We start from the raw sequence: 13197 nt of genomic DNA on the forward strand, positions 1-13197 counted from the left end.
GTCTGATATTACATCAGACAAAGATATGTAAATAATACTGTGAATGTCTCTGTGTTTCCTTCTTTAGCTTTACATCCTAAGTCAGGGCCAGTGTATATACCATGGCACTGTCCCTTACCTCATCCCTTACCTGAAGAACCTGGGCCTTCACTGTCCTACCTACCACAACCCTGCAGACTTTAGTAAGTCAGCATAAGATCCTGTGTGTGTGCGTGAGTGCATGTATTCTTGCATGAGTGTGACAATGCAAACATTTTTCAAGGTCCTTTTTAGTGGATCAAGGTTCTTCTTCTTAGTTTACTAACTCACTCTGTCCTCTGTTCTTTGTTTTTCCTCTGTGTCCCCTGTCTCTAGTTATTGAGGTGGCCTCTGGGGAGTATGGGGACCTGAACTCTGTGCTGTTTGAGGCTGTGCAGGGAGGACTCTGCTCAGAAGAGGGCAAGAAGAACTCCAGCGACAAGAGTGACCCAGCCTCATCTGGCCACTCTAACAGTCACAGCGTGAGTGTTGGCACACTGACCGACAGGAATCACTCACCATCACAGTCCCACACTGACCTGCAGCACACAGTCATGCAGCGTGATGAGATCACTCAGGAGTCACTCACTCAGTCAATACCCATACGTTTTTACCTATTCACTCATTGCATGTCTTTTCAACTCCAACTGTGTAAAGGATCTAATTGTGTCCTATGTCCTGTACTCTCTATGTCTGTCCACAGGATACACAGTACACAGGAACGATGGAGAAACACAGCTTTGCCACCAGTACCTGGTCACAGTTCTGCGTTCTGTTCAGAAGAACACTATTAACGATATGCAGGGATACGGTAAACAATTCACTTAATAATAATAATCTTAATATTGACTTGCATTGTGTGTGTCTGAAATGAATTAGTAAACTTAAAAATAAAATGAACGGGTGAATCAATACATTGTGTGGGTGAGTGAACAGCAAGTACAAGCAAGTAGGCCATAAAGATCATCAAGGACAACAACAACCCGAGCCACTGCCTGTTCACCCTGCTATCATCCAGAAGGCGAGGTCAGTACAGGTGCATCAAAGCAGCGACCGAGAGACTGAAAAACTGCTTCTATCTCAAGGCCATCACTGTTAAACAGCCACCACTAACATTGAGTGGCTGCTGCCAACATACTGACTCAACTCCAGCCACTTTAGTAATGGAAAAATGGATGTAAAAAATGTATCACTAGCCACTTTAAACAATGCCACTTAATATAATGTTTACATACCCTACATTACTCATCTCATATACTGTACTCTATACCATCTACTGCATCTTGCCATCTTTATGTAATACATGTATCACTAGCCACTTTAAACAATACCACTTTTATATGTTTACATACCCTACATTACTCATCTCATATGTATATTCTGTACTCGATACCATCTACTGCATCTTGCCTATGCCGTTCTGTACCATCACTCATTCATATATCTTTATGTACATATTGTTCATCACTTAACACTTGTGTGTATAAGGTAGTAGTTTTGGAATTGTTAGGTTAGATTACTCGTTGGTTATTACTGCATTGTCGGAACTAGAAGCACAAGCATTTCGCTACACTCGCATTAACATCTGCTAACCATGTGTATGTGACAAATAAAATTTGATTTGATTATGTTGCGTACTAAATTGAGGCATGCTTTTGTGTGTGTGTTCGCAGGTGTTAACCCACCTCAGAGTGATGTCCCACATATGTATAGGAATTCTGATCGGTCTGCTCTATCTCAACATTGGCAATGATGCCAGCAAGGTCTTCAACAACACTGGCTTCCTCTTCTTCTCCATGCTCTTCCTCATGTTCGCTGCCCTGATGCCCACCGTCCTCACCTGTAAGAGACAGCGAGAACATGGGGAGGGTGGAACAATGTTACCTTGTGAACATGTTCTTGCAATCTGGTCTCAGATCTGTTTGTGCTGTCTTGCCTAATGGTCCCATGGTCTACTTTATGATATGTCCATATGAGTTGGTAAGACAGCACAAACAGATCTGAGACCACACTAGTTGTTGTACTATTAACAAGAAATGTATTGTACTCATACGCGGTTTATGTGTTTCACAGTTCCTCTGGAGATGTCAGTGTTTCTGAGGGAACATCTCAACTACTGGTACAGCCTGAAAGCCTACTTCCTGGCCAAAACCATGGCGGACATACCCTTCCAGGTGAGCTGTGTGGCTAAGTTGACTTTGATTTATTTTTCTTTACAAGAGAAAAGAATAAAGCAAGAGAAAATAATACTATATGGTCGCTTTCCATGAGACAACTACATTCAATCTATCTCTGTGTGTGTTTCTCTCTTGCTCCCTCACTCTCTCACTCTCTTGCTCCCATGTCTCCCCTCTCCCTCCCCCCCAGGTGATCTGTCCCATCATGTACTGCAGTATAGTGTACTGGATGACAGAGCAGCCTCCTGAAGCAGTGCGGTACCTGCTCTTCATGGCCTTGTCCACCTCTACCGCCCTGGTAGCCCAGTCCCTAGGCCTCCTCATTGGGGCCGCCTCCACCTCCTTACAGGTACTGTGGGTCAGCCGTTTACAGACCGGTACTACCACGCACAACCAATTGGCCTGCGCAGCACAGCAGATATTCCTGTTTTATAATTTCAAAATGATATAGCAGTCTGCTCCTGCACACTGACTCACTCACTTTCCCACTCTTCAGAGGAGTTGTGGTGTTGTTTTGTGAATAACTGAACTTCCCTCTCTCCAGGTGGCGACCTTCGTGGGCCCAGTCACAGCCATCCCAGTGCTCCTGTTCTCTGGATTCTTTGTCAACTTTGACACCATCCCCAAGTACCTGCAATGGAGCTCCTATGTGTCCTATGTCAGGTGAGTCTGCTTTGTTGGGGCTATAAAATCCTTTGAATCCTTTCCTTTGCTACCTTCGTGCTCAAGTGCAGGACATTCAATTAACCAATTAGAGAATATCATAATGTGTTGAGAGGATATTATGCTGTGTCTTCCAGCTTGGGTTATGTGGAATGCACTCCAACAATCTGGTAAACCTGCTCATTATGTTACTCTGTGCAAGGTGTAAGTGTTTGTGTTACTCATTCAACTTCTCCTTCTCCACTTCTCCTACCAGGTATGGCTTTGAGGGGGTGATCCTATCCATCTATGGGATGAATCGTTCGGAGCTGGAGTGTCCTGGGGTGGTGTGTAAGTTCCAGAAGCCCGAGGAGGTTCTACAGCTACTGGACGTGGAGGATGCTAAGCTCTATGTGGACTTCCTGGTTCTGGGTGTGTTCTTCCTGGTCCTCAGACTGGCTACATACCTGGTGCTCAAATACAAAGTCATAGCAGAACGATAAGACGAAGAGTACATTACATTTTTTTTGCAAGGTTTTATATTTTTATTAAAAAAGGACAATAACTTAAGACCACAAATTATAGTTTCCCCTCCCTTACTATAAGTCATTTTAGTTTAAAATGTCCTTACAGTAATCCAATTTGTTTACAGTATTTAACCTTTATTATCCAACAATACTGTGTAAAAGAACTATACACAAACAAACAGATACCCAATATAGTAACTACAGTATAAAGCATGTGTCTCTATGGAATGAAGAGGAGATGTACAGTAGCTGGTGGGGGACAATCCCAACAACCCACACTGCACTGCATCCAAGAGCTCAACTCCTGTCCTATTTACGAAGGTTAAGGATACACAAACCTCTTGGTCCGAGATGGGACAGGACTGTCTCAGTTTGTTTCCACCCGCAAGGCTACACTTCTCCTGTCCTTATACATTTCCACTGAAACCCAAAGACATCCCAAAGGACAATTGCACAAACACTGTGCCTGGACAAAAAGGTTGAAATATGGACATGTGGTGAACATGAGACATGAGAAGAGGACTTCAGGGCTGGGGGAGGTCTGGACTAAAGAAACTTCTCTGAAAATATCCCTCCCTCTCCTTTGGCTGTTTGCAATGGAACTGAGTCCCATTGGATCACAGAATTGGTCTTGGAACAGAGTTCCAGGGGTTTCAAATCACTGGACAGTGTTCTCTATAAAAGAGTATACACCAGACATGGCAGAAAGACAGCCAGAAGATCCATAACAATATGTCGTCATTTGTCTCCATTTCCTGTGATGTCATAGTCTTCCCAGGATCTTTTGGGTAAGCCCACCACCCTGACTATTCTGGATGTGGACCACAGAATATGGCAGGTTTCATTTTGTAAATTAAATCAAAGATGGATGGACATAAGTGGACTTGAGAATGTGAACTCCCTGACAGGGTAGTATGCAAGACTGTGCACACTTTTGGAGAAGTGTTGAGAATCTGGACACAGCCCCATAATCAGAATGCATTTCAGATGAGGAGAGTGAGAGAGGGTGTGGGTCTACTTCCCAAACATTGGCACTCAACATTATGTTTCTATTGTAACCATGCTGTGTTGTAGTTGATTGGGAGAACATTCCAGAACTGGACTCTAAAACATAGTGGATCTTTTTACTGGACTGCAGCCCCCTCAACAGAAGATAATACAGTGTTTTTCTTGACATGAGGGGGACTTGATGGCTGAACTTAAGGAGTGACTTATTTTTTGTTTGTTTGTGTAATTGCAATAGCCAATTCTGTGGTAGACAATGTGTGCTTTCCTGCAAATCAAATGGTGTCACCATTTGGACCCAAGACAAAAAGCGTAAACTGCTTGTTTTTGCTTGTTAAAAAGAATGTCGACTCCTTCTCTTCTAGAGAAATTCAATTACTGTTCTATTCTGTTGTTTTGCATTCTGGCAGTCTGACAGGCACATGTGTGTTGTGAAAACCATTGTTGCAAGGTACTTGAGATAATGGCTGGGCAGTTTTTGTGCCTCTGCACTGGAATGGTCTGAGCTCTGTTCGCTTCAATGCACATTATTTGCACATAGACCATATGCTAACACTCATGCACAGACATAGATACACACACGCACACACACACACATGCACAACCATACACACAGCTATGTTTAGCCAAGCTTCTCTGTGTCACAAGGCAATGCAAATCTTTTTTCCAATAGACTATATTGCTATGGAAAGATTTCTGACTCAAACTATGCTACGTCGTAATCCTCATTATAATTGGCACAATGGATTTATAACACCACCATGTCCTGTGTATTCAGAACTTGTAATAATAATGTCAGTATATAATCAAATGATTGTACAGTGAGTATGTTATGCTGTAAAGAAAATGTACAAATGCACTTTTTGATGTATGTTTATTGCTTCTTTTTTGTATTTTATTTTATTTTTATATATCCATGTGAAAAGTGCTGCTTGAAGGGGTCAGCAACTACTTGTTGCATGATGATTTGTGGAAGTAAATAATGAACTATAAAATGTGAAACATTATATAGAGGAATGGTGACCCACTAAAGTATTATCTTATTCCCTCCCCAAATATTTACCCAAGTTGGTACCAGAGTTTTACTTGTTCTTTCTTTTTGACATTTACTCTGGATACCCATGATTCCTTGACAGTGATGGTGTACATTCTAAAGCAGGGATACAAAGATGTGAACTAGACAGCAGACACAGAAGTCTAAGGCTGTCTGAATAGTACTTACCGATATTGTAATTTCTGTAAAAAAAAAAATACCAGGATGTTATTATACCTAGTTTCAAGTCCATTGTGCAATATTCTATTATAGAGGGAGAGCCAGTTGAGTAGAAATGTTTGTGCTGTAACCAACTCTTCTATCATTGCCATGCGATGATACATTATGTTTGGCATGACAAGAAAGAAGAGTTGGCTACCTCACATACAGTATGGGACCAGGCTACAAGTATGGTTGGGGAGCTGTATGTGAATTCAGCCTTAAAGCAGGATTAGAATGATAATGTATATTTAGTCTCTGTTCCTGTGGCTTAGTCTTAGTCTCTTAATAAAGGAAGACAACAGAACAGATTGTCTTGAATCTCTTACAAATAGCAATAGTCTCTCTGCTTTGTCAGTTTTACCTAATTTCTCCTCCTCAGATATTTTTTACAGTGCTCATGTTATGTCTCTGACCTGCTTAGTTGTTTTTCTGTATGGAAAAAGATGCACATCCAACGTCTTTGTACAAGAGCTGGATATCCCCCCCAAAATATGTTCTGCAAATGATAGAGAATTCTTTGCTGTAGCCTATCCATGCTATGTGTGCAATACCCATCCAAGGGCATTTTATCTCTTTGCAGACTGATTTTAGGGCGAGAAGAATGTGACGTGCCACTGTGGCTCAGCCAGAAAATCTATCATGTTGTGTTTGCATTGTGTTAAGCTCCGCATATGACACGTTTTGGGAAATGCCAGTCAGTGCAGAATTTTGCACTGTATTCATGCATGGCTAATGATGATCATTGATTATCCTTCGGAGTGTTGCACTGGTACGATGGGCAATGATGCTGCTGGATATTGATTATTTATAGTGGAATAACAGACCGTTTACACCACCAAAACTTATTTTTGTCTTACTATAATGTCTTATCTTGTTGTGTTTATCATTCTGTTGATGTAATTGTTCTATCCACTTCAACAATGCAAGGTCTGTGTACTGAACGCAGTTCAGAAGATTACAATAAAGACAATTATTTATAACCTGTTCCAAGATAAGATTTGTTTGAATATTCATGTTTTGGTGAGTTTTTTTTATTTTAATTAGAGGATATACATAAATGTCCGATCTAATATAGGACAGAATATGTGACACCATTCTTTCACAAGAAATTCCATAATTTGGTATTTCGTTGATGGTAGTAGAAAACGCTGAGGCACCGCACCAGATTCTCCCAATCGGGTTCAGATCTGGTGACTGACACACACACACCGTCACACAACCCTTTACACACTCTATGTCCCTTTGAGACCCTTCTTTCAAAGTGGCTGAGATCTCTTATTCTATCCATGGTAGCCAAAATAATGGGAAACTGGGCCTTTCTATACATGACCCTAAGCATGATGGGATGTTAATTGCTTAATTAACTCGAACCACACCTGTGTGGAAGCATCTGCTTTCAGTATACTTTGTATCCTTAAATTTACTCAACTGTTTCCTTTATTTTGGCAGATACCGGTATGTCTTTGAACTACTGATGTCATCATCCTCAGCATCAGACGACAGCAGTTTGTGGGTAAGGGAGTCCCCTGCTGCCAACGGAAATGTATTTCAAGCAACAACCTTGTCTGATCAACAGCTGTTGATGGAACACTAGCCTATATACAGTTGAAGTTTACATACACTTAGGTTGGAGTAATTAAATATTGTTTTTCAACCACTCCACAAATTTCTTGTTAACAAACTACAGTTTTGGCAAGTCGGTTAGGACATCTACTTTGTGCATGACACAAGTAATGTTTCCAACAATTGTTTACAGATTATTTCACTTATAATTCACTGTATCACAATTCCAGAGGGTCAGAAGATTACATACACTAAGTTGACTGTGCCTTTGTGCCTTTAAACAGCTTGGAAAATTCCAGAAAATGATGTCATGGCTTTAGAAGCTTGTGTTAGGCTAATTGACATCATTTGAGTCAATTGGAGGTGTACCTGTGGATGTATTTCAAGGCCTACCTTCAAACTCAGTGCCTCTTTGCTTGACATCATGGGAAAAATCAAAATAAATCAGCCAAGACCTCAGAAAAAAATTGTAGACCTCCACAAGTCTGGTTCATCCTTGGGAGCAATTTCCAAACACCTGAAGGTACCACGCTCATCTGTACAAACAATAGTACGCAAGTATAAACACCATGGGACCACGCAGCCATCACACCGCTCAGGAAGGAGACACGTTCTGTCTCCTAGAGATTAATGTACTTTGGTGCGAAAAGTGCAAATCAATCGCAGAACAACAGCAAAGGACCTTGTGAAGATGCTGGAGGAAACAGGTACAAAGGTATCTATATCCACAGTAAAACAAGTCCTATATCGACATAACCTGAAAGGCCGCTCAGCGTGGAAGAAGCCACTGCTCCAAAACCGCCATAAAAAAGCCAGACTACGGTTTGCCACTGCACATGGGGAATGTTACGAATCCCTTTGGCCCGGCAGTCTAAGGTGGATGGTAACGAGACCCATAACATAACTCATATAGTAGTGAAAAAGTATGTGAGAACGAAAAACCACAGACAACTACATTAGTCAGACACTCATGGTTTATTTTTAAACACACGGTAAAGGGGAGCTGGAAAAGGGGCTGAGCTTGACCCAAGGAAAGAAATAAGTATTCAAAAACACACCTAAGCTAGTCTACCTGCTTCAACAACAGCTAGCTAACTAACCAAAAATACAGTGGGTGGTCCACCCAGTTCTAACTAGTGTATTTAGACAAAGTTTACCTACGGGTAGTGTGTGCCCATGGGCAACTTGTCTTGGTACCCCCTTTCCCACCATCAAACAAACAGTCAAACGCCATAATAAAACAACACTCACAGGATAACGGACAAAGTGAAATGTAGTTGCAAAAACCAAAAGCGAGACCTCTGCATACAAAGAGAGGGAGAGAGAGAACGATCTCTAGAGAAAACAACTGAATGGGTTTTTTAAACCAAGGGAAAGGGGATGTGATTGGGTAATGGAGAAGGTGTGTCTTCTGATTGATGACTGATTGGGGAATGATGATTGCCACCTGTGAGGAGGGGAGAAGGAGAGAAAAGAAATACACACACAGGATACACACACAGGATACACACACAGGATACCTGTATCCGTAACACTGCCACCCTTATTAAAAGAGCAACCCATGGGGATTGCGACCACAGTATTTACAAAACATACCAAAAATGATCACATTTACACACGAGACAAAGCATCTGCCAATACATTATCAGAACCCTTTTTGTGGCGAATCTCCAAATTATAATTTTGCACAATAAGCGCCCAAAGCATAAGGCGCTGGTTCTGGTTGTACATCCAGTGGAGAAACACTAAGGGGTTATGATCAGTATAATACAATCACTGGTAGGGCACTGGAACCAATATATACTTCAAAATACTGCAGAGATAACAAAGCTTGAGCTTCTTGTTCGGTAGTTGCATAATTTTTCTGACATTTGTTAAATTTTCGTGAAAAATAGCAAACAGGAAGATCCACTCCACTCTTGTCCTGCTGCAGTAGAACAGCACCAGCACCTCTGGCACTAGCATCTACCTCAAGTTTAATTAAACTGTTGTTCAAAATCCGTACAGGGGTATTACATAAGAGTGTTTTCGCAGTATCAAAAGCTACCTTACAATCAGAGGACCACTCAAACGATCCTGCTGGACTGAATAAATCGGTCAATGGAGCAACTACTGCAGAGAAATTTTTACAGAAACTACGGTAATAGCCAACCATCCTCAAAAAGCGGCGTAGCTCTGTAGCTCTCGTCTGGTGGTAGGTGCGGGAATGCAGTTATAGCCAAGACCTTGGCATCAACAGGGCGCACCTGTCCATGGCCGACCTCCATGCCGAGATAGGTAACAGTAGCCTTCCCAAACTTACACTGCCAAGTTCAGGGTTAGAGAAGCAGTTGCCAAACGTTCACATACTACCCTTAGAGAGTCAACACGATCTGACCACTCAGACGAATGAATCACTAGATCATCAAGGTAGGCACTGCAATTGGGAACGCCAGCTAATACGGCGTTAACCAGTCGTTGGAAAGTAGCTGGTGCATTCCGCATCCCAAAAGCCATGACAGAGTATTGTAGGAAGTTGTCTGGGGTCACAAAGGCAGAAATCTCAGAAGCACGTGAGGTTAACCTTTTTTAAGAGGTCCAACTTAGTTACATAATTAGCAGCACCAACAGTGTTGATACAGTCGTCCAGTCTGGGTAACGGGAACGAATCTGGCATTATGACAGAATTTACCTTTCGATAATCTGTACATACCATCAGGTTTAGGAACCAGAATGCAAGGATAACTCCAAAGGCTTGAACTTGGCATAGCCAGGTCATTCTCCAACAAATATCTCACCTCATCCATCATTATCTTCCTCTTAGAAGCGTTGACACGATATGGGTGTTGCTTGATAGGGGCAGCATTTCCAACATTGTCATGTTCCAACATGCTTGTGCGAGAAGGAACATCATTAAAGAGACATGGAAAACTGTGTAGTAGCCTCACAATATCGTCGGCCTGTCCGTTGGTTAAATGAACCAGACCTGACTGGAGAGACAGCAGCATTTCTGAGTTGGGCAATCTAACGCACTGCTGCTGAGTATTGCGCAACTCTAATCCGTCTCCATCAACATCATCAATATGATAGCCCACTATCATAGCAGCAGAGACAGTAGTACCTGCCACTGTTTTTGAACTATCTAACTGGGTGATGGGTCAGGTGTGGTATGCCTTCAACATGTTAATGTGGCACACACGAGATTGGCGTTTTCTATCAGGAGTTTGAAGCACATAATCAGTTTCACTTAATTTATTTTCAATTAAATAAGGACCAGAGAAACGAGCTGACAGTGAAGATCCTGGATCAGGCAATAACACCAGTACTTGGTCACCTGGCTGTAGTGGAAGAGAAACAGCCTGTTTAACATAGTGTCTTTTTATACTCCTCTGTGAGGAACAGAGCTTCCTTTCTAAGAGCACAGGCTTGGTGTAGGCGCTCACGAAGGTGACTAACGTAGTCCAACACATTCTAAATCAAATCAAATTGTATTTGTCACATACACATGGTTAGCAGATGTTAATGCGAGTGTAGCGAAATGCTTGTGCTTCTAGTTCCGACAAAGCAGTAATAACCAACGAGTAATTTAACCTAACAATTCCAAAACGACTACCTTATACACACACAAGTGTAAAGGGATAAAGAATATGTACATAAAGATATACGAATGAGTGATGGAACAGAACGGCATAGGCAAGATGCAGTAGATGGTATCGAGTACAGTACTGGGCTGTGCAGGCGAACCGGGGACACCATGCGTAAGGCTGGTGCCATGTACGCCGGCCCAAGGAGACGCACTGGAGACCAGATGCGTAGAGCCGGCTTCATGGCACTTGGCTCGATGCCCACTCTAGCCCGGCCGATGCGAGGAGCTGGTATGTACCTCACCGGGCTATGCACCCGCGCCCGGTCTCTCTCGCTCTCCGGTAAGCACAGGAAGTTGGCGCAGGTCTCCTACCTGGCTTCGCCATACTTCCTGTGTGCTCCCCCCAAGAAGGTTTTGGGGCTGACATTCGTGTTTCCAGCCCTGCTTCCGTGCTGCCTCTTCAAACCGCCACCTCTCCGCTTTAGCTGCCTCCAGCTCTGCCTTGGGGCGGCGATATTCCCCCGGCTGTGTCCAGGGTCCATCACCGTCCAACTCGTCCTCCCATGTCCATTCCTCCTTGCGCTGCTCCTGCTGCCGCTTCTCCTGCTGCACCTTGGGGCGGCGACACTCCCCTGGCTTTGCCCAAGGTCCTCTCCCGTCGAGGATTTCCTCCCACGTCCAGAAGTCCTGATTGCGCTGCTCCTGCTGGCGCTGCCTGTCACCACGCCGCTTGGTCCTGTTGTGGTGGGTGATTCTGTCACGGCTTTCTTCCTGGGAAGGAGAGGCGGACCAAAACGCAACGTGGTTATAGTTCATGGTTCTTTAATAAGAAAACTCAAACATGAACAAACCACAAAACAATAAACGTGAAAACCGTAACAGTCCTAACTGGTGCGTAAAACACAAAGACAGGAAACAATCACCCACAAAATACCCAAAGAATATGGCTGCCTAAATATGGCTCCCAATCAGAGACAACGATAAACACCTGCCTCTGATTGAGAACCAATCCAGGCAACCATAGACTTACCTAGACACCTAAAAGAACACAACCCCATAAATCTACAAAAAACCCTAGACAAGACAAAACACATAAATCACCCATGTCACACCCTGGCCTAACCAAAATAACAAAGAAAACAAAGATAACTAAGGCCAGGGCGTGACAGGAACAGCTTTCTCTGACACTTGAATTTTGGCTTAAACTCCCTTTACCACACCCATTTCACCACTAAACACTTCAGCACAACACATGGGTTCACTCTTAACAAATCTAATTTGAGGTGCTGAATCCAGTTTCGCAAAAAGTCAATATAGTTGGCGCAATCGATTTGATTAATCCACTTGTTAAAGGAATCCAAAAATCTACCCCTAAACTTTGTTTTAATGAGTCAAAATACGTTTCTATTTACTCCTCAGATACCCTAAATGTAATCAAACTATAATATTTATTTCTGAAAGAAGTATGTTCAATAGGAAACCGATTTTAGCAGGTGAGTAATTTCCAATACTGTGTCCTTCTACTAAAACTATTACTTTTAAGTCTCTACTGAAGACTCATCTCTTCAGTGGGTCATATGATTGAGTGTAGTCTGGCCCAGGAGTGGGAGAGTGAACGGAAAGGCTCTGGAGCAACGAACCGCCCTTGCTGTCTTTGCCTGGCCGGTTCCCCTCTTTCCACTGGGATTCTCTGCCTCTAACCCTATTACAGGGGCTGAGTCACTGGCTTACTGGGGCTCTCTCATGCCGTCCCTGGAGGGGGTGCGTCACCTGAGTGGGTTGAGTCACTGATGTGGTCAGCCTGTCTGGGTTGGCGCCCCCCCCCCCCCCCCCCCCCTTGGGTTGTGCCGTGGCGGAGGTCTTTGTGGGCTCAGGATGGTAAGTTGGTGGTTGAAGATATCCCTCTAGTGGTGTGGGGGCTGTGCTTTGGCAAAGTGGGTGGGGTTATATCCTTCCTGTTTGGCCCTGTCCGGGGGTGTCCTCGGATGGGGCCACAGTGTCTCCTGACCCCTCCTGTCTCAGCCTCCAGTATTTATGCTGCAGTAGTTTATGTGTCGGGGGGCTAGGGTCAGTTTGTTATATCTGGAGTACTTCTCCTGTCCTATTCGGTGTCCTGTGTGAATCTAAGTGTGCGTTCTCTAATTCTCTCTTTCTCTCTTTCTCTCTCTCGGAGGACCTGAGCCCTAGGACCATGCCCCAGGACTACCTGACATGATGACTCCTTGCTGTCCCCAGTCCACCTGACTGTGCTGCTGCTCCAGTTTCAACTGTTCTGCCTTATTATTATTCGACCATGCTGGTCATTTATGAACATTTGAACATCTTGACCATGTTCTGTTATAATCTCCACCCGGCACAGCCAGAAGAGGATTGGCCACCCCACATAGCCTGGTTCCTCTCTAGGTTTCTTCCTAGGTTTTGGCCTTTCTAGGGAGTTTTTCCTAG

At 43.4% G+C, this 13197-nt stretch overlaps 1 protein-coding gene across 2 annotated transcripts in view; it reads left to right on the forward strand.

The window, feature by feature from the left end:
- Positions 1-12947, forward strand: part of abcg4a (ATP-binding cassette, sub-family G (WHITE), member 4a) — a 48502-nt gene extending 35555 nt beyond the window's left edge. The window contains exons 8-17 of one of the 2 annotated variants that reach the window (XM_036933355.1): positions 68-182; positions 355-500; positions 722-829; positions 1692-1860; positions 2092-2192; positions 2386-2544; positions 2740-2858; positions 3115-3269; positions 7074-7137; positions 12926-12947. In XM_036933355.1, coding sequence (XP_036789250.1) covers positions 68-182; positions 355-500; positions 722-829; positions 1692-1860; positions 2092-2192; positions 2386-2544; positions 2740-2858; positions 3115-3269; positions 7074-7099 — 1098 coding nt within the window. In that variant the 3' untranslated portion in view covers positions 7100-7137; positions 12926-12947. Of the gene's footprint in view, positions 1-67; positions 183-354; positions 501-721; positions 830-1691; positions 1861-2091; positions 2193-2385; positions 2545-2739; positions 2859-3114; positions 6609-7073; positions 7138-12925 lie in introns of those variants that run through there. The other variant, XM_021619008.2, reaches the window with a different exon arrangement.
- Positions 12948-13197: the final 250 nt, after the last annotated feature.

The sequence above is a fragment of the Oncorhynchus mykiss genome, chromosome 10, assembly GCF_013265735.2.
Source record: "Oncorhynchus mykiss isolate Arlee chromosome 10, USDA_OmykA_1.1, whole genome shotgun sequence".
In the NCBI taxonomy this organism is placed as follows: Eukaryota; Metazoa; Chordata; class Actinopteri; order Salmoniformes; family Salmonidae; genus Oncorhynchus; species Oncorhynchus mykiss.